This window comes from Lethenteron reissneri, chromosome 23, assembly GCF_015708825.2.
Source record: "Lethenteron reissneri isolate LAM-NWPU_2019-01 chromosome 23, ASM1570882v1, whole genome shotgun sequence".
Lineage (NCBI taxonomy): Eukaryota > Metazoa > Chordata > Hyperoartia > Petromyzontiformes > Petromyzontidae > Lethenteron > Lethenteron reissneri.
In genome coordinates, this window is record NC_083801.1 from 11,094,438 (window position 1) to 11,116,454 (window position 22,017).

At 41.9% G+C, this 22,017-nt stretch overlaps 1 protein-coding gene across 4 annotated transcripts in view; it reads left to right on the forward strand.

Annotated features, from left to right (window-relative positions):
- LOC133345971 (protein TANC1-like) overlaps positions 1–22,017 on the forward strand; it is a 113,654-nt gene that overhangs the window by 38,797 nt on the left and 52,840 nt on the right. For all 4 annotated transcript variants that reach the window (XM_061557138.1, XM_061557139.1, XM_061557141.1 and 1 more), the window contains 4 exons: positions 1,770–1,880; positions 10,818–10,933; positions 16,746–16,944; positions 19,917–20,204. In XM_061557138.1, the coding sequence (XP_061413122.1) occupies positions 1,770–1,880; positions 10,818–10,933; positions 16,746–16,944; positions 19,917–20,204 (714 nt within the window). The remainder of the gene's footprint in view (positions 1–1,769; positions 1,881–10,817; positions 10,934–16,745; positions 16,945–19,916; positions 20,205–22,017) is intronic.

Below are 22,017 nucleotides of genomic sequence, written 5' to 3' on the forward strand. Positions count from 1 at the left end.
TACTCTATATACCATGTCTTGCTATGATAGTCAAGGGTTTTTTAATGAAATGTTTGAGCTTTGCAATATTTTGTTGAATGTGACATAAAGGTGCATGAAGAAGGCAAATGCTAAACAATGTTGCTTGGTAATGCCAGCCTCTCAGATTTTTGGCAATGAAGCAATACAATACGTGCAATTCAGTAAATCGCTTGAGAGTTCAGACACATTGAATATGACGGGAATTATATTTCCAATAGAATGCTTTAGATTGATTTGGTTGAAAGAGACTTAATAAAAAAGAGTACCCGAATTGCTTAAAAAACTAAATCCATTAGATAAATGGGGATGACATGTGCTATCGCAAAAAAAAAAAATTGTACAGACGTATCAATATCCCGGGATACAATTTGATGAAAAATATAGATTTTTTTTTATATCCAGTTACAATTTCATTCCTTGAAATTACTGTCTTAACATGACGGAAAATAACACTGGTAGTAATAGAAATGCGAGTGACGGTACACTGTAGACTTCAAGGCGTCTGGGTATATAAAGCATCGCTTTATTTTCGGGGCCACCGGTGGAGAGAAATGAGAAACGCTGGGGCATCGGGGCACCCTATGGCGTGGCTGAATGGACAGCTGAAGGGAGGCGTAAACGACCGTGTCTTCGGAGGTGCGTGAGGCCATAGCAGAAAAGGGCTTTCGTCTCCGGCTCTGTCAGCGGCACCGTATTGAAAACAAAGTTCTCGCACAAGGAGAGCGTTAACATAACTCCTAATTGGAGTTTGTCCATTCAACCATTCGGAGCTGACCCTGCCATTAATTTGAGTCAAGGAAAACACTCCAGCATAGTCTCTGCAGCAAGACCATTAACATTCCTCAAGAGACAAAGGCATGCATTATAGAGACGATAGATATAGCGTACATACTTTAAAACATATAAATACATATCGTAATGCGGCCTTTTTTTGTTGTGGCACCTTTGCTATGTGTGTAAAGTATTAATACAGCATAACCACAATGGGGTTTTTTTGCACGTTAACTGACACCGATTTAATTCATCCTGGAACGTCTCACCTCCGCCACAGGAATGGCCCCACACAGTGCTCACCCACGCTTCTATTGCAGCAGCTGTCAATAGTACTTTCACAGCAGTGTGTACTGCTTTATTTTCAGTAAATGTATTGTGATCTCCGAACGTTATACATGTATTATTTATAGTGTAACATTTGCCAGTTTTACAACACGCCTGGCTTTAAATAATCCGTGTGCCAGGTATTTCGGAAATGTTTGTCCCTGCAGCTCAGAATTGGAGAACTGGGGGCACCTAGTTTCTGCAAGCACTCAGGAATGGACAATTAAGCAATTACAGATAATTTTCCTAATTCACCGATATCGTTGGGACACAAAGGCACATACTGTGTTACATGTAAAAGTCATTCTACGTATCTTTAAATTAAGGCTCGGCTCTGAAATTGTAATAGAAGGAACAGGTGTTCAAATAAGACGCAGATAGCGTGTTATTTATTAATTTATCATTTCCTAAGTTGATCTAAGATAGTAATGGTGTGTTCCTTGGCAAAGAGGAGGCCATTTGAACAAGCAAGACATTCGTCCCACATATCTGTGTATGATGTCTCACACGTTAAGCTGTTTAAACAGTGTGGTTGAACGTAATAAAGCAGGCCTCTGTCGCTGTATTAAGGTGCAAGTCACGCACGTTGAAAATGATATGTATAGAGAAAGGATTCTAAAGAAAACTCAAACTTGTTTCTTCTCTAACAGTGCCTGCCCAGAAGCCAAAGTATGCAGAAGTCCCCAGGGTTCCAGAGTCTGCGAAGCTGGGGCCAGCAATTTCAACTGAGATAAAAGAAGGAGCTGGGCTTTTCCTGCATGGTAAGAAGTGCTCTCTATTTACTGTATAAAAAATGAGTGCATTTAAAACAAGAATTGTGCACGTACTTGTTATGCACCCGCGTGTGTGTGCGCGCGCGCATGCGTGGGGAGCGGCAGTGTAGCGGTTAGCACGGTGCGCTGCGAACTCGGCTGAGTTCTATTCCTGCTCATGGCCAACACCGGTCTTGGGCCTCCCCTAGGTCAACTCAGCCTCAAATAAGTACCTGGTGTGTGAGCATCGCTATTGGGGAGACAAAGGCAGTCGGGTGTGGTGTTAGCCTCCCACCCCCTCGTGTACCGTTCCGGCCTTCATAGGTGCTCCCTAACAGACCCTGCCCCCACAGTCTGCTAAAGGCTATATGGTAGATCTTTGTGGGTGCTTGAGCTCACAGAGAAAGTGGTGGCGTAGTGGTTAGCAAGCTGCGCGAAGAGCCCAGTGAACTGGGTGTGCTGCATGGCGATGGAGTGATTATATTGGGGGCGTTCATTCGTACCTGACTAACGCCTTTATTAACTCGGCCTTCAATGAAGTTTTGGGGCCTGTGTGTAAACATTAGCACTGGAGAGACAAATGTGGCTGGGCATAATGGTGGCAAACAACACGTTCATGTTGCCGAACTTACTCTAACAGATGTTCATCAGCAGCAACAGTCTCTATATCCATATTGTTGAGGCACCTATGTTTGTACACTATACATAAGCATATTTCTTTTACGTTTCAAGATTTTTCCTTGCAGAACAGTTGGTACATCTCAGTGATTTGTTCGTGCCTGCATTGTGTAGGAGGGATGGTCAAAACATTTTGGGAATGGAATTTCAAAAAGTCACAGCGCCCTCACTGTGACCGTATTATGATATCTTTCTGTGTCATGGTGTCTCTCTACAGTAGCTCATCTCTAATGGGGATCCTTTGCCAGATGAGGAAGTTCCTCATCTCTTGCAGGAGCCAGGATATCTATTTTGGAATTACTCTTTGGTACTTCAATAATGCATTTGAGTGTCTCTGTGAATAGCATTAGTGAGGATGTGTCTCCTTGCCTGAATCCTCCTATAATTTATAATTGGTTACTTTAAGCAATCTCAGTGTAGCTGTCCTATCAGTATAAATGGTTCTGATTATAATTTTTTATTGATAGCATTGGTTTGTAAGAGGTTGGATAAGTGCATATTTTTGCACTGAATCAAATGCCCTTCATAGTCTACAAAGTTAGGCAAAGTCGTATTTTATATTAATTCGTTTCTTCCAGAAGCTTATCCAATAGTATGTATATGGTCAATGGTAGAGACACCTTTTGTAAAACTACCTTGCTGTTGTGGTTGGTTGGCCTATATATTGACTGTTATGTAGTTATCTTATCTTGGTGAATAGTTTTTTTGGAGTCTGCTAAGAGGATAATGGGTCTTTAAATCTTCAAATCAATGTTGTCTTCCTGTTGACTTGCCAAATAATTGAAGCCTCATTCCACAATTCACATATTTCATTTACGTCTAAATACTTAGTAAATAGGTCTGCTAATATTTGAGGAATGGCGATGATATAGGGAGGCAGTGGATAGACATGGCTGATGATGACTCGTGCTTTGTTTTTTCCTGCCTATGTTTTTTATATTTAGTATCTAGTTTGATAAGAAAAAAATCACCCACGATTGAATATAGTGTTTTATTTGACCAATAGTAGACCTTTATTTTAACAGTTGAGAACCCATTGAGACTGCAAGTCTCTTTTGAAAAGGGGTGACTTGAGTCAACAATACTTGGCACGAGAAACCTTGACATTAAGTGAACATTATTCATGGGGTACTGTATTATGTATTATTTCAATTTTGTTTTCAGATTTACCTTCATCTGATGTCTTTGGAATCAGATCAAAGCCCGTGGAGATGCAGTGTTTACTCTGTAAGGGAGACGTGAGAGCCCATGCACGAACATTACTTTTTTTTTACGTATGAGGTGCATGTAGTTCATTTTCACGTTTGGGATATTGGCTGTGACTTTGACACAAGTGTCCCATTGCTGTGATTGTTACACAGGTCCTTTAGCATTCCTCTGTATAGCTGATGGAAGGTGCGTTTTGCTAATGCCCTGCAGCGTTACTGGCCGGTTGTGGGAATTGAAACATAGTCTCTGTTCAAAATGTGACGAGCTTGCTCACCACTGGGCTATCATACGATTATTATTCATTCATATATCGTCATGAAAGTAGCATAAGACTACATACGTTGCATATGTTGCCTTTTACAGGTTCCTAGCATTTATGCTGCTAAGGCAGCATTCATCATTGACTTGCAGTGTAGAAACTACATAAGTGGATACAAATCAATTTCTTGCACACAGTAGTACAGAAAATTGGCGGATAGAAATATTATGTCCGTGCACGCATTGCGGATGCACGGGGGGGGGGGGGGGGAGTGAGCACAGGAAAGTCAGCTGCAAGTAGTAATTCACTCGTTTGGGTGGTCGTGCCTCCGCCGTCAAGTGTAAATACACTAGCGGAATGCAGCCCTTGGGGGGGCTTCGGCTTGCACAACAGATCGGCGTGTTGCAAGCCTCCTCCGCTCCAATTCGTCGCTTAAAATAATCTACGTGTAACAAACAGCTCCTTGCATTATTCATTTCGAGTGCTTCAAAATTCCTGCCGCTGGTCCCTTTGCTTTGTGCCAGTTCCACCATTGAGCTTTTGGCATTGAAAGTGTGCATTCAAGTCGCTGGATGTTTTTAAAGCGTCGTCTGTCTGACAGAGGGTTCCCACCGAGCATGTGCAGCATGTGGTGATATCAGCCAAAATGCGCCTTTGATGTGCAGAGGCTCGTTCATCTGCTGGACATTGGTCTGCAGCTGCAGGATGCGCAGGAGTCCACAGTTGCGCCGTGACCGGAAAACAGACGGCCGGCAGACTGAGGACCACCCGTTCTTATAGTGAAAACAGAGTGTGTAAAATAAATCTCATTACAATTTCCGATATTATTAAAGCAATTGTGCATGCATTTATTTCATTTTTTGTATTTGGCTTTTATGTTTCTTCAAGGTAAGTACATTCATTTCAAATAATTAGTCAATTTCCAATTGTTTCTATTGCTGTCATGAAAAAATGTTTTACAGTGTGTATTCTGTTTTTATCCAGAATGTTATTCCATTCATTCAAATGTATTTTATGATTCAAGATATTTCACGAGTATTTAATTAACTGGGTCAACTTGAAAAATATATTGCCGTTGTCCTTTAAAAATGTGATTTTACAGTTCGTGTTATGTCCCCTCAAAGCATGTTCGAACTGTGGCGCGCTCACACTATGCACACAGGAAGACTTTCCTGTGGCTGGTTAAAAGTCTGCCCAAGTCTGCCTCTTGTCACGTGATTTCATAGACCTCATTACATTATTCTGTGGTATTGTACACCTTCGAGATGACCTTTAGAGCAGGAAAAAATGGGAGAGAGAAGACATCGTGAAATGTTATTATTATTACAATAATATCTCTTCCCACCTGACACCGAGGAAAACAGCCCAAACATCTTGTGTCCCTGTGAAAAATTAGTATCCTAAACCAGCAGTGCTTTCTGGTCAGCTGGTACGATTGGCCGCATTGGTTATTGTTTGAAGCAGGGCTGTTGTCTTGAGGGAGGAAACCGAGTTTGAAGGATTGTGAAATGGGAACAAGGTTCAAAGAAATGCTTGGTATGTTGGAGTGAGTATATATATGCAGGCCATGTTAGGGCACTGTGACTGGGGAGTTTGTTTAAGCTCACCAGGAAAGGAAAATGAATTTTACAAAGCCTCTGCTTCCAACCTCCTTATATTAAATAGTTTGACATGCGGGTTTTTATATATACTGTACTTGCCTCATTTATGTGGCATCGTTTTTTAAGATGTTAAATTGAGTCAAATAAGGTTAGGAGATTCAAGCGCTTCATTATGTGATGTTGTTTGCATTCCCAACTTTATTGCCAGCCTGGGTGCTCATGATGGATTGCCATCATAATGTCCCTTGACCTGCTTAGTTTTGTAATGCTTAGAAAGTGGTGTCATTCCAGAATGCGGCTCATCTGTTTAATGCAGCTGTTGTAGCATTGCTCCTGTGCTCAAGGCTATATATAAAATATAAAATGACACTCCAGAGTATACTGGTTTGTCCAGATTATAATCCTTTGAAACGCTTTTGCATTCTTTTTATGTTCTAACGCTCGTTTTTGTACATATTTCAAATGCCCAAGTATTCATTATGCCTGCCAGTTGTGGCACAGGACCTTGTACGTTGTTTTGATCAGGCATCCTTTGGTCATCTATCTCTAAAGCTAATTCAGATCACAATTTGAGGAATCGCTGCATGCCTTGCAAAAGTTGAGCTTTGTAGCTTTTGTTCTCTGAGCTAGCTTGCACCACAAACATAAAAAATGTAAAAAGTACAACAACTTGAGCGTTCATTCTAGATTTGAGCATTCATGCCAGTCAGGTTGTAAGTAATAATAAAACAGAGCCACATGGTGCTGTCTGAAGTGTTACTTCAAGAGCAACACCATTATTGGAATAGTGGCATTATTCAAGTCAAATGTAAAGAAAGAGATTCTTGGTTTTTAATGTCCCTTGATATAGCAAATTCATTCTTACAATTGAGTGGCTTGTCAGTATTTTACCTGAATGTGTTGTTTTAACACATTTATAATATTTAATATAAGAATTATATCGGTCAACTCATGTGTATAATTGTTTGTTTGAGGATGATGTAGTTTATTCAATTTTTTTTTGGGGCACCAGTCATATAAAATTCCTTTTTGTCCACAAAATCGGCCTGAAACGATTTTTCGAAATAGCTTGATACCAAATTACCGGACAGCAATCCTGAAAGAGTGGAAATGTGTACCTCCATGGTTTCTGTAAAATTAGTTGTTCATGATTCAGATTGATACATTAAATACAAATTATACACCTCTTCATAACTCCATAATAGTTTTTTTGGGTTAGATCACGTAAATATAAATGTGTCGTTAAACCCGCCACCACCCAACACACTTAATTAGTAAGGGTTGTCACGTAAACACAACATGCTAATTCGTTACTAGTACAGCACACCGGTGTGTTGGAGAGCAAATCCACAACATTTACAATCTGAGTACGACGTTTTGCCAATAATTACAACGAGCTTCATCAGGCGACAGCCAGATTTGTGGAGAAATCGTCCTGTTTCGTTCCTTAAATAGAGGATAGATGTGATGATGTCACAATAAAATAGCAGTACCTGTGATTGTCTGCTCACAGGTGATCCCCATTGACGTATGGTGGCCTGTATAGGCATGCATTTAAACAATGTATTATTTGATGATTCGCTTCCAAGCAGCACTAAGCCTGTAGTTATTCGAACGGTTAAAATGATTTATATTTCTCTCAATTTCGATGGATAATCTAATTAGTATTGGCCAGTAGTAACTGGTTTTGCACAGAACTTCAACATCAAAATCAATCAAATGTCCTTGTTGGCCACGCGTGTTCTCATTGGCATAAATGTTTGAATTTTTATTTCTAAATGTGGCTAGAATATTCTCTTTTATTTTATTGTCAACACCTTTCCGATAATGTCACAGCATTATAACTGCTCAACCCGAGCTGTAAGTGTTCTGACACTTGCATTGTTTTTGTACTGTTTGCTGTTTGGCGTTCTCTGGTCTCATACTAGTGAGACAAGGCCATAAAGAATGCTGTCTCTGGTGCAGGCCAATCAAGTTTAAGACAATGCATATATGAAATAATTATCAGAGCACTTTTTTTTGCATATTTTGCCACAAGTATGTGTGGTCAATGCAGATGTGATGCCGAGCAAAGAGGTGTATATATTTGGTATTTGAACATCTTAACGCCTGTTTTATTGCCAGAAAGGTTAAAATCTATTCTTATTTTTTGTATCATTTTGGATACTGGCAAAAAAGGTCCCATAGATAGCATTTGTATATTTTTTATTAATTGGCACCATTTGTGCGGCCCTAGTTTCGCATTCAAAAAGTCAAATGACCCTTGCGTCTGTGCTAATCTGAGTCGGTGGTGGACATTCCACATCCCTATGATAAGGGCCCAGCTTATTTGTGGAACAACCACTGTTGACGTCCCCACAAAGTGGTTCTAATTGTATAGACCCTGAAGAGATGATGGGCTAAACAATCCCAAACCACTACAAACAAATATTCTGATTCTGAAACCAGGATTTAAATTCCAAACTTTTTATTGTGGGTCTCTCACTCACCACCTGAATTGCAGTGGAGGCTCTGAAAGAGGCTGACAGAAATGTGTCAAAACATTGCTTTGATCACTCTGATAGCACTAAATATGCTTCAATTAAACCTGTGAAAGGAGAAAAACAACCATCAAAATAAAAAAAATAGATTTCTGGTTGGTACAATTCATGTTTTCGCAAAATGTCCAAGTTACTATTCCATGCACATGGTCTTTATCCATACTTCAAAGAACCTGAACAATTTATTCAATTGCCATGTAGTAATCACAGGACAAGTGGGTCCCCACTTACCTTTTGTCGTGAAAATTAGAAATGGAGCAATTTTTCATTGTGTGTCCTTGAACAGGAAGCCTGGATTTGTCAATGCAGCCTTTGCTTTGTGGAAGAGTACAAAAAAAAACATTCGATATACTTCGTGGCTTGGCAAGCTCAGTCCAATTATGTGGCTGCAAATATATCTTTAAAATACAGACAATAATGTGTGGGTAGCTATTATCGACCATTGTCCACTAATGTGTATCTCAAAGTAGTGCACCATGTCGGAGTATAATTGATGACTTGTTGACAGCATAGCCTTGAAAGGATTTTAAATTTCCACAAGCTTTCTTGCCATTTAAAATCCTCACATCATCAACAGGAAGGCTAATATTTGAAGATTTATTATTTCTGTAAGTTAAGCTGGACAGGAATTCTAGTGGCTGTGTGTAACATAGCAGTACTATTTGTTCTGCAGGGAGGGCTCAAGTATTTATACATTCAAACTTAGCGTTTCTCAATTTTGCAATACTTTAGCTCTGGCACAGGAGAGCTGGCAAGACATATATTTAATCATTAAATGAAAAATTCGCCAAAAGCAACCCACGAACATTCAAAATTGGCGATGTAAACGCGGGTACGGAAGGAGGGCCTGGAAGACAATGGAGCGTTACCAGCTGTTTTTACGCCACACCCTTGAAGAATGTGAGAAATGTTTCTTTAAGAAAGGGATCTTCCACCTGTTCACTGGGCAGCACTGAAGTTAAAGGGTGGCTCCTCGTTCTGCAGGGCAGCGTGAATGAAAGCATGGTAAAAATAGTTTGCTTCGCCAACAGTTAAAAATGTGTGTTCTCGGCTTGTATTTTGTTGATCGGAATGTTTCCCCTCAACATTTCCTCAGCGATACCTTTGTTGAGCACAGCTTTTTGGTTCTAATCCTGACCTTCATCTTTGAGAGAATTATCATGCTGTAAATATCAAGGTTGGGTGGAGCCGTAGTTCACTCACTGGTTTGCACACTGGCCCCTTAATCCACTTTACCAAGCCACACTATCTGGTGAAACTACCTCCACAACTGGTACAGCACTGGTGGTCCTTCGGCTAATGGTGGATTGACAAAGGGCTGTAAATTAGTTTTTAAAAAATTCAAATGTATATTCTTTGGGAAATTGTGGAGCGACAACATTTTATGGGGGCAGGTTGGGGAACTACTTTATCCAGTAGTGGATTTATCATGGCTGATGAAACTGAAATTTTTAAATTTTTCTTGAAATTTCAGTATTATAACACAACACTTGGACATTTACATTAAATCACACAGATGTATTGCATAAACATTGCTTCCAGGATTTCTTCACTTATGTGGTTTTCCTTACTATAATTTTAGATGAACAAGGCAGTCAACCATCCATGAAGTAGCAGATTTCAACATTGATAAAAAATAGCGTGAATGGCTTCACTTTATTTAGTTTTAGTCTTTGTTGTATTTTTTTGTATTCATCATCTCTGTAAAATAACTTTACATGATTATTTAATTTTTAAATGTTCTATTTAGTTATTTTCATTTAAGATTCTACTTTTTAAAGTACATTACATAAATTGACGTGTCGATGGCGGAATCACCTGGAATGTGCTCGGTCCAAGCAGGTTTAAGTCTGGATTGTGCTTACGTGGGTGACCACTATGGATGAACAGGTGTTATAAGATTTGTTGTTATGCTAATTGGTCAGCACAGGACGGTGCAGAAAATCCATTGATTTACTGAACCTTCACCAATCCGCTATGACCAGCGTGGTGAAGTATGGTCAAATAACACCCATGACGTGCACGGCATTGGGAGTGCCTCACCCAGTGCAGTATTTGGTTGACAAAAGGGCTGTACATTGATGAATATGAATATATACAGTATTGATTACTCTGCCGATTGGCGGTTTGATGTTCTCAATACATTCTCCACGTATGCCACTGGGGCTTGGTGATGTCATCTGCCACATCTCGCTTGTAGGTTTCCCACCTATTTGGGAGGCTGGATATGGTGGCGGCCATCATGTTTAAAGTGGCCTGAGTAATGGACCACAAAAAGAGCAGTGGATTATTCTCACTATGAGCTGTACGCCTTTTGGCGTCATCTGGTGCAACACCAATGGTGACTAGGCTCTAAGAAAAGCTGTCTCGGGTGTGGACCAATCAACTTCAAGGACAGTGCATATCATTATCATCATCAGAGTTGTTTCTTTTTGTTTGTATTTTGACTGCTTGTGTTGTGGTTATTGCAAACATGATGCCTTGTATAAAGGTGTCAGTTTTTGTACCAGTTGAAAGGATAAAAACCTATTACTATACAGTGGATTATTTTCGTCAATCAATCGACACGATTGACCAGTCGTCCGATCTCTTCTTTGCTCCTTGCTTCATGGCTTGTGGTGAACTGATCGAGCGGCCCTGTCTCACGTTGGGTTGGCAGATGCGGAGAAGGAGTGCAGTGTCCAGGAGACTGCGGACGCGTTGATGACGCGCCTGGGACTCCTGCTGGGAAGCAAGGCAGCGGCGTGTAGTGTCCCCGAGAGAGCCGACACAAAGGTACGTACATCCTCGATCACTGCGACAAATGTGGTATGTTGGAGTTGATATGTGAATGGGCGTGTATTCTCAGCGTTGAGGATATGCAATGGTTGTGTAATTGTTTCTGCCTTGTTGATTTGCATAGCATTTTGTCATGCACGTTTGTAAAAAAAAAATCCCGCTTTGTGTAAATATGCTTGCAAGCTACAAATCGCTTCTGAAGTGACTCGTTTTGTTCCAATCCACTTTGTAGGAGAGTCGAAGGTTATATCCAAGTCAAAAACATTCCCTGAATCCTAAGCATTAATCCTAGGAATCGTTTCACTTGTGCCGCTGTCATGGCAGGCTTAATGCAATAAAAATATACATCACGTATGTTATACACTTGAGATTAAACCTGACAACAACAGCTTTGCCCTGGCTACCGCTGTCTTGCCCACTTAATTGTGTAACCGTTCTGACGTGTAAGCTCTTTTTTTGCACTGTCCCAGATTGTGAGCTTTTAGAAAACTGTTGCTGTTAAGCTCCGTGCGCGTTGAAATTCTGCCAGCCTCGCCTGCATTACCATGGGGGAAGTATCACGTAACTGTAATTCAGTCGGACATGACGTGTCTAGTTATTGGTTTCTGCACGGAGGTAAGCGACTATGGGTGAAATCTGCCTTCCCTGAATGGCTTCTCTAAAGGTGAGGCTTTTAAATTGTAGCCTAACTCATCACAGGTTTGCAGACATATAGTGTAATGGCTAAGCGCGCTTGTGTAAACCTTGTCATATTCTGTTTTTAACAGGGAACGGTTCTGCGGCACGCCACAGTTTAGCCACGAGCGGCTTAGGTTATGCGAACACGGTGATTAACCGCAAGTTGTGTGACGTACAAAACCTGCCATTCTAAAACATGTAAGGCGAACTACAAACACTGGGGGGTTTTGGGTTTGTGTTTAGAAGAAGAATAAAAAATATACTATTCAAAGTAAAACAACCTTCTACGTGACTGCACTGGCAACGATTGCCCACTTACGGCACGGATGAGGGCAGTGGGGGTGGGGCTGGGTGAACGGGACTGTGTTTCTCATTTCTTTCCCGCTCCGTTCGTATTGGCTCTCGCTCCGACGTGCAACAGCCGGGCCGCATAGGGGCCATCCAGCTCGTGCGTAAGCATGTAGGGGAGAGGGGGGGTTAACCCAAATGCGTATGCTTGCGTATGGGGGGGGGGGGGGTCTACTGACAATGTGCGTCCGCATTGAAAACGGGGGGGGGGGGGGGGTGAAGCCTCGATAATAATTTTTCTACATTGGCCTTCAAATGAGGAGTTAGATAGTCCGGCTGTGGACTATCTGGTTGCTTAAACACGTTGATATTATGAATCATTGATCGTTTCTGCGTGGATTCAATATCGGCCGTTCTATAGGATTCTGGGGGGGTGCGTCAAGTGTACGTACGCAGGTAAGGGGGGGGGGGGGTAAAAAGTACGCGTTCATACAGGGAGGGATGGAGGGGTCAATTTTTTTACAGATTTTTGCGTACCTACTCAATGGATGGCCCCTAAATAGCGCGTGTTGTCGCCATGCCTCACGCCGCTCGCTCGCTTGCTCCCAAGCGACACGCTCTCGCCGGGGTTGCTGCTGGGAGCGCCGCTGCTTGAGAGAGGCAGTGGTGAGGAGCAGGGTGTGTTGAGCGGGTGAGCGCGGGCAGCGTTGCTGACCTGAATACAAGAGATTGTTTTGTGCGGCGCACGGGAGGCCAAGCCAGAGGCCCCCCTATTAATCATCCGTTTCCAAAGCGTAATTAGACAAAGAGCATCCGTGAGAGCGCCGTTCGAGTTCTTTCTTTACGCGTAAGGGAAATGTAAGGCTTTCTTTTTTACTCTAACGTGAGCTGACAGAATTTGGCAGTGTTAACTAAAGCTTTATCAGGATTTCACTTGATTCGGCACTTGTTTTTTGAAAGGAGCTGCATCCAACGACGAATTGTGTAATCATATGGGGCTACATTGCAGTCCATAGTAAACACGGGTAGTTAGCAGCTATATTACATGCATTTTTGTATCATCAAGCATACCGTTATTTGTTGGGTGGTTAATAAAAAGTTTTCATTCAGTGACTTTCAATAGGATTCTGTGAGCCAAACTAAAGGGTATCTTAACAGGACAGGGATTCCGTATCAGGTCTCCATAGTTGCATGTGGTGCAAGCGAGAGGTTTGAACATAATTTCCATTTCAAGCTGTGCTCCTGTCTGTAAATTCGAGCCAGCTCATTTTTAGTCACATTTAAACAAAATGTGGCACATCACAGCCCAGATTTTGCTGGAAATTAAGATGAATGTGTTCAATATGAGGCTCAAAATCTATGTTCACATCAATCCATAAGCCTACATATTGTTGCTATAATCCATACAGTGTCTCCTGCCACTTTGGATTGCTTAAAAAACGTAGCATTGAACTGTAACACGTTTAAAAATTGACTTTCCATCCTGCCGTACCAAAGAAAAATAATGCAGCTTTAGTTTAAAATCTACTAATGATTGTAATATTATTAGGAAATATTTATAAACAAGGTAGTTAATTGAAGGTTGGTTACAGTGAGGTGCTTTTGGGAGACCTGAAGTTTTATTTAACCGAAACATTTCTTCCACCTCCAACTCAGCTTATATATAAGCTTCTAGCTTGGCAGTGTCTCATTCTTCACCTGAAGACGGCTGCTTGCGTTGTAGCCAAAACGTGGTGAGAATTATTTTATTATGTTTTATTTCATTATTTTATTACTTCTCTTCTACGTGACTTTACCGAAAAAAACCAAGAACATTAACAAACCGACTAGCTCTCGCAAGTTGCGAGGTTCAAAGGCGGCGAGGACCGCAACGTCAGTATCAACAGGAAGGATCGTTGCTATGTGTAAAACTGGGCTCGCCGCATAACAACGGAGCTGAAATAGTGAACCTTGGACGCGACTGGGTTGTTTGCCCAGGCATCTGAGAGAGAAGGGTCACTCACAAGCTTTCCGCCTCTTGATTCTAAATAACTGGACACGTAATGAAAAATAATTATACGTTTTATGCATGCCACTGGGAAATGCTCTATGATCTCTATAAACTACAGGAATGTGGTTTAAATAATGCAATCAAATGTTACATTTGAAAGATATTATTCTGAATCTGACCGTTTTGCCTTAGCATGACACGGCGTTACAACTGCCGTTCAAATGGTTTCTAGGTTCGCTGTTAGATTTTAATTCGGTCATGCGTGGAAACATCACGAGACAATCCACAATGGCCCCAGAGTGAGTCGGTGCTGGCGTCTTCCACGAGGAGCTCATAAAACCACAACGGCTGCCCACGTTTAAAGCGTAAACAAACAAGGAGCATAATGCACAATGGTATAAACGGCTCGCACCTCGCCGTAACATACAAACGCCCCTTCTCACGCGCCGCCGCAGTGATAAGCGCTCCTAATCTTCAGAGCTCGCCGCCAAGCCACGCACACGTGCCAAGCCCCCCTGTCGCCGCCTGTTGCGCGTCCAGTCCGAGCGCTCCTTCTGCTCGGCGCTGCAGGGGGGGGATGCGGTTCTCATCGTCGTCCGCAGAAAATTGTATAATTGGTCTGCGTGGGGAACGACGCTTCCACGAGACACGGTGTCCGGGTTCCGAATTTTTTGTTGAGCGGAAGACGAAGCGGTCACTAAAGAAAGGTTTGTTGGTTTTCGTTTTTGCTCGCGAGACTTGCCTTGTGCTATGATGTATTTTAATTTCCTGCAAAAGAATGTTTCTCAGTACAATGTGGAGTTGCGGTTGTTTATTATATTACTATTGTAATCGCTAACTCATGAAGGTTTTGACTAATGCAGAGATATGCGCACGGCAACAGGGATCAAACTTGATCTATACCAACATGTTTGTATTTGTCTACATGGGCTTATGTTGACTTTAGCATCTGCTCTTGTTAATGATGTTTCAAAGTTGCTTCAAGGGAGTTTTGTTTTTGTTTCTTCATGGGAGTGCTATTTTCCCTCCCCAAGCAATTATATTCATACTTATTATTAATGCTATTAGATTGTTCCTTCGTAAATTACATAATTTTATAAATTGCTTACGCCTTTCACAGTGAATTCTTTCTTTTCAGAATTAAAATGAAAAGAAATTGTATAAAATTTTTTATTGACAATGGATTCCTCTTGAAGGACCACTGGAATATTAACTAAATGATCAGATTTTACCTATCCGTGCAGGAAAAGAAACAAACATAGCAATGAATATCGTAATGACTGTAATTGCTGATGCTCAATGGAGGTGAAGCGCATGGCTGAGCAGAGATCCCAATCTGCTCTGTTGGCGGCGGGTAGACACAAGTGCCAGCACTGTTTTGCCGGAATCCTTGCCCACGACACAGCGGCCACTTGAACCGATGTGTCCTGAGATTGGCGGTGGGCGTAGAAATGTTCGGTTATCTGAACGTTGTATTCTGCCCACCTTACTCCTCGTGCGACTGACGCTCTTGTCAGTTGTGATGGGGGGATGTCCTCGCCATGGTATGAGGGCAGCATTTCCTTACGCCTTGTATGCCGTGCTGGGTACTGAGCAAAAGGATCAAAGTGTTTTTAAATCAGGGCCTGGTGCTCGTGCAGCCAAGTCGCCCACCACTGCTGGTGCCTGGGGGCCCATACACTCTATAGATAATGGAGTGTGAAGCCTTTTCAACCTGTGGAGCAGTTGAGAGCTTTGATTTCCTTCCAATCTATATCTGAGTCTCTAAATATACTTTATGATGAAAGGGCCAATCACACAAAACAGGTTTTCAATATTTTTTTCAAAATGCCACGTGAGATTTTAAAAGTTATGGGACTGGTTTGAATCGGATTGCTCTAATTGCTTCACGATTGCGTGCGTTCATCCATTTTTTGAGAATTAATCAATTCAACAAAAGTCTAAGAAAACCCATCTAAATGCACATTCAACGTCGTGTTACATGGTAGAATGTATTCTATACATATTGACCTATTTAGCAAATATGCATGACAATAATATGCATCACACAGGGAATCAGTAGTGCAGTGGTTAGAGTTCTGTGCTGCATCTCATGGTGACCTGCCCGAGTCAAATTCCTCACTACAGCTAACATCAGTGGCGAGTGATAGCTGGGACTGGTCCTGGCCCCCTTGCTTCACCAACGCGCATTGACCAGTATTGTGAAGTATGGTCATATATACCCCCACAACTGACACAGCATTGGTAGGCCATCATCAAGTAGTGTATGGACTCATGTTTGTAACGTATTATCACATCACAAATGTATTCATTATTGTAAATTATCGAACAATTTCAGTGTTTGGTATGACTAAGTCAGCTTTGGATAAACACGTTTAAATCTCTGCAATTTAACATCCCCTCAGCCTAAAGTGATCTATTTACTGTTTCATTGAAAGTTCTGGTTCCTTCTAATCTTTGAATTTCCATGACACACGGCTACTGAGTGGAGGATTCTTTAACATTAGTCCAGACCAGCTTTGGCAGCCACCTTGAACCAGAAGATAGGTAAAGGCACATCCCTGCAATTGCTTGCTCAAACATGCCTTTTTTGGTAGAAGGGCCTCCACTGGAAGGAGCTGTGGAGAGCCACCTTAGAAGGTATTTGGCCTACTCTTCCAACTGGCCAGACAGTTTTGTGCTGAAAGTGTTCAGCTTGCAAGGAAACGTTACAACAAGTGCATGTTCAGGTGCGGCAGCGATAGTGTTTCGGGTGGTGCCCGGGTTGTTGTGTGGATATCTGAAGTTATTTGACCGAAGTGGCCCCCACTGTGCTTCTTCGCCAACCCCCCCCCCCGCCCATCGCTCGTGTAGCCATCGGCAGTCAGTGGCATCAGCCCGTGCTCCACCCTGACGAGCGGATCCCCTTCCCCCGGGACGGGCAGCCCCTGCTCCACGCTGCACGGAGGGCCCGCGGGGGGCTCCAAGCCAACGCCGCCCAGCAAGGGCAGCCCCTACAGCAGCGTGGGCAGCGCCAGCTCCACCCTGGAGAGCAAGGACAGCGGCATTATCGGTGAGCGGCGCCGCCCGTGTTCACCGGCTCGCTAACGTCGACGCGCCACTGCGCTCGTTATTCTACCGCTGCTGATGTCTCTTTCGCCCGAGAGTGAATAATGAGGGCCACGTGGCCAGGATGAGTCTCTCAGAGCAATGGATTGCACAATAAACATTTAGTCTTAATGGGCTCACACCTTATTAAAATATTTGATTCTTTAGTTGAGTTGTGCCAAAAAATGCCCATCACGTGCTTCATAATTTTAGGTTAACAAAAATTGCAAAAGGGGACTGGTACCTCGTACATGCGAATTATATATCCCAGTATAAATATTTCATTCATACATTCCATTGTATTTATGAACGTGGTAATACCGTTCGCAAAATTAGATGGTTTATTTACAAGTAGATGAAGGTATACAATAACATTGTCTTTACACATTGTCTCACATCTTCGGGTTGTCAAAAGAGGGCTTCCAAAAAAAATATCATCGTGCTCAGAGTGAGCACCACCTCGAGAATAATGACCACTGCAGACTCGTGTTCCAGACAACGGGGGCTTTCAGCGTAATGCTGAGGTCAGGTGACACAGCTCTCTAAATGTCACAGAAATGATCACGAGTGCTTCATTGATGCCAGGAGCAGGTCGAGGTGAGAATAGAAATATGGGGTTTCTGGCCAGCCTGCTACCGGCGAGTTTAATGAATGGTAGCCTGCACTAAATAAAATGTCCTTTTGAGACGCGGTCTGCTCGTCTGCCTTTTTATTCGGCAATAAATTTAAAAGCATTTGGGGCCGCCTTTAAAAATTATTCTGATAGGAAATCATATTGGGCTGTGCATTTTAAAATTTGGCTTCTCAATGTGCGTGTGTATTTATTTGTGAATTGTTTTTGTGAAGGTGTACAGCAGTGACTTTTAGCATCGCGATTAAGATTTTGGGAAAAATACGCTCTCACTTGTTGGCCCCTTTTTGATGAGGTTGACTGGCAATTGTCTACAACCCTGTTTGCCACCATAATAACGACTTTCATGAAATCGTGGTGCAGCATAGCAAGTATATTTTTATTAGCACGCACCTTCTTTTGGTTATATACTGCCACTGACATCGCAGCGGTTAGGTACCCTCGTGTGCAGGTCTTACAGCACTGTTTAATGCAGCTACGTAATTACTGTACACAAAATAAATGCAATATAACACGACAGTAGTTCTACATGTTTAAAAAAGCAATACTCGAGTCGATTCTTAGGTCGAGATGATTGATATTTGAGCTAAGACCGATGGAATGAAAGTGATTTGAGGCAAGAAAAAGAAAATGACATTTCAACTGATAGCCCATCAATCATAAGGGATGAAAACTCCCGATAAAGCCTCTTATATCCTACTCATTGCCGGAATTGTGTACCGATTCCCGAATGCAATTTTGTTTCCTGTATAAATTCACGATAATGGAATGCTGATACGGCAACTAAAATGATGATTGATATTTGATATCAGCAGCACCCTTAAAAGGAGTAGGGTGATGTGTCGACTGACTGACTGACTGACAGGTAGGTTATTGCGAGTAACCCGCGTATAATGGGATATCTTCATTTTAGAACAGTCAGTGGTGATATTATTGCTCCGTTGTCAAGTCTACATTGTCATGTTGGGTGCAGCCAAAGTAAATAGGGGGTAGGTATGTTATTTATTTTAGGGGTTTTCAATAGGATAATGGATTGATTGTCTGGTCAGAATTTTGTGTCACCAGGGTCCTTTGTTTGAATACTGCCAGCTTCGCAGGCAAATGTGAATCAGAATCAGAAATGTTATTTATACCGGAGGAATCCGATGAGCTATAAAGCTCTTTCACAGATGTCCAGTGGAGGCAGGTCAGAACGTTGCAACAAATAATACTGACACGCACAATAGGAGTGCAAATTATAGGTGAAGGTAAACAAATCACTTTAAAATATATAAAATGAGACTAAACGATTTCTTTTATCTTACGAGGTCTGAAGTAGTGCAATTTGACCAGTGATTTTTAGCAAGGATAAAGGATCTGTGGTTCCATTTAGTTACACGCCTGTCTCTTTCTGGCAGTACTGTATATCATGGCAATGGAGGGTTTAACAGAAGGGAAGATTGGATTTTCCTGTGATAATTGTGAGCGTGTCATTGAACGTTCGGCATTTTGGAACATTCGTTGTACAATTTCATCTTGTAAATGGATTGTAAAAGTGAGTGATTAATTATTTAGTACCGTTTATTTACACACAGTTGCCATGCCTTTTTAAGAATAACATGCTGGACACAGAACTGCATTTCACAGTATGATTTTAATCTAACATGAAAAGACACTGGCTGTCCCACACACGTGCGTGTGGTACAAAATGAAGCACTTTATATGCAAGAAAGCACGCACACAGCGCAGGAATTGTTCACATATAAAAGCACCTGTAGGCATCGCGAGCAGACTGCAGCCATCTCGCAGTTCCTATTGAGTTGCATGGACAAAGTACGCGATTCTAAGTTTTTAATGCACTGCAGAGGTGGTAAATGCAATGTCTGAGTGAGTAACCCCAAATGCTATAATTCTTGTTTGTACGAGGCAACAACATAACTTTATTTCCAGCGAGCTTCATGACAATATTTAAAATGTCACTCATTTGTGTATAGTGATGAGTTTTATTCATATGTTGCTGTATTCAGCCATTTTGAATGCCTCCTTGGGTAATATTACACCCTTTTCAAAAATGCACATAGTTTGCATTTTTTGTGGTGATCAAGTATGCTAACCTAAATGCTCAGGCATCTTAAAGAACGGTGACATTTGAAATGTGGTTTTACCAGAGGTCACTTGAATATCAGGTGATCCTTTAACACCAAACCATTTTGTGCCCATGTTTGTATTTGATATCAAACAAAACACTCCAAACATGTGGGACCAAAATTTACGTAAAACAGTGATTTAAAGATAAATGTATTTATCTTTGCTCTTCTTCTTTTCAGCCACAATAACGAGCTCCTCAGAAAATGTGGAACGGAGTGGCTGCAGCCTGGAGCGGAGTAAGGAGGAAAGTGGGGAAGGTGGCGATGGAGGAAGCACGGGCACCAGTCCCTGGCACCACCCGGGCCAGGCCGGGCCACAGGGAGAGCCGACCGGTGCCGCTGGGACCAGGCCATCTGTGTGCAGCCAAAGTCTGAGTCGCACGTTGGAAGGAGCGGCCGGAGCCGCCCAACTGCCTATGCAGGAGGCCGTGTCTGCCCACATGATGCCCAGGCCCAACTCGGTGGCAGGTGCTTGCTTATTTATGTATTTATCTGTCCATCTCTGGCGCAACCAGCGACAAGATGTATTCCAGTGTTGAAGGCAGAATCCCTTTTTGTGATGTTCTTTTTGCTTTAATGAATTTACAAGGGTGGAACTGGGTGGTAAAATTGTTAGCTCACTGCGGTGTGAACATGACTAGCCCATTTCGATCCCGAACATTAGTGGAGAGTTGTGCTCTAACTGGTCTTCTGCTCTCCCCACACTTCACTCACGTGCCTTTACCAGCAGGGTGAAATATGGTGAAACAAAAACAATGACTGATATGGCATGAAGAGGCCTAAAAAAATACAAAAGAATACTAATTATGTTAACAGTTTATGTGGCCAAGTAGTATTGTTGGAGAGCCCAACTCACCATTATAAGGTTGTGAGTTCATGTCATGGCTCGATTACACCCATCATTCTCCAAAGGTCAATAAAATGAGTACCACTTGAGAAAGTCAACGGTAGTTATCGTATAGAGAGACTGACCCTAAAATAATGTTGAAATTCCACTGCTGGCTCCGGGTCACCAACAGAAATGGAATGAGCCCCATACCATTCGAGCGTGAATAGATAGCCAGTTTGACTTTTTTCCTTTACATATACTGCTGAATTGTGTCTTTATTGTCACAAAAAATCTTCAATTTTGCCTGGTCATAACATGGTTAATAACAGGAAACCAGTGTGTTTTTCGTGCCCTTGTTTGTTTATAACTTAGTTGCTCGCCTATTCATTCAGTGCTCTGTTCATTGTGGAAGTAAAAAATGCTGAGATAAGCAATTTAATTATGACCCAGAGGATTACACTAGGGCTAGCATTGTCTCAGTTGTGTTATGAACAAACCAGAACTGAATTATGTTTGTTTAATACTCAGAACATTTTCATATGCAGACACGTCTTGTGCCGTCTATGTTCAGTAGAGCCTTGCTATCTCCACGCTTTTGTAAGGCAAGTACACATTTTTGTTTAGTTTGACACACAGTATGTTGTGAGATGTGTGTAAGAGATGTGTGCATACTGCACCACTGTAGGTCTCTGTTAATTGGCATGTTGTGTACTTCTATGGTTGCTTGTCTGAGACAAATGATGGCACATGGTTCTCAATGGGAAATTGTAAGGTATTCTGGCTTTACTATCTTGAAGGCTTTGTGGGTCAAAGGGCTTGCATTCCAGCCATACCAACCCCAACACAGCTTGGTATTCAGTGACAGATGTGTTTCGTTGCTTAGCTTTTACCCACAAGCATATCCACATGCAGCAAGGAAACTTTCCATAAATAAGTTATCTTTCTTGGGTCAGTGCATAACTCATGTCAATAATTCCATTACTCGTGGATGTAGGATTTTGCACCAACCTGGCTTGAGTGATGGTATTTAGAAAATGAAGAGGGACAGGCCACGAATGGCTTTGCCAAGTGGTTGTGAAGTTTTGACGGCAGTGTAAGGCTGTGAGGAGCAGAGACTGTAAATGGAGTTCTGCTGAACAACAGTAGTCAAGTGCTTTGACCGCATTTATTAATCAATATCTTTGCGGTGTGTCATTTGAGACGAAATTGATCAGTCAGTTAATTTCAGTGGATTTTTTTTTACAGTCGCCACCGCATCAAGCTCATTTGGCGTTATATAAACAATGTAGCCATCTCCAGATGAATGTAATGCGTATTAATCTTAAGTATTCAAACAGCATTTTTACCACACTAGCAGGCTTTAGCAGTTAATATCTCATGTCAAATGTGGAAATAACTTGTAAACATCTACTCCCTTTTAAAGTGTTTCCTGCCTTTATATGTTGTATTTAA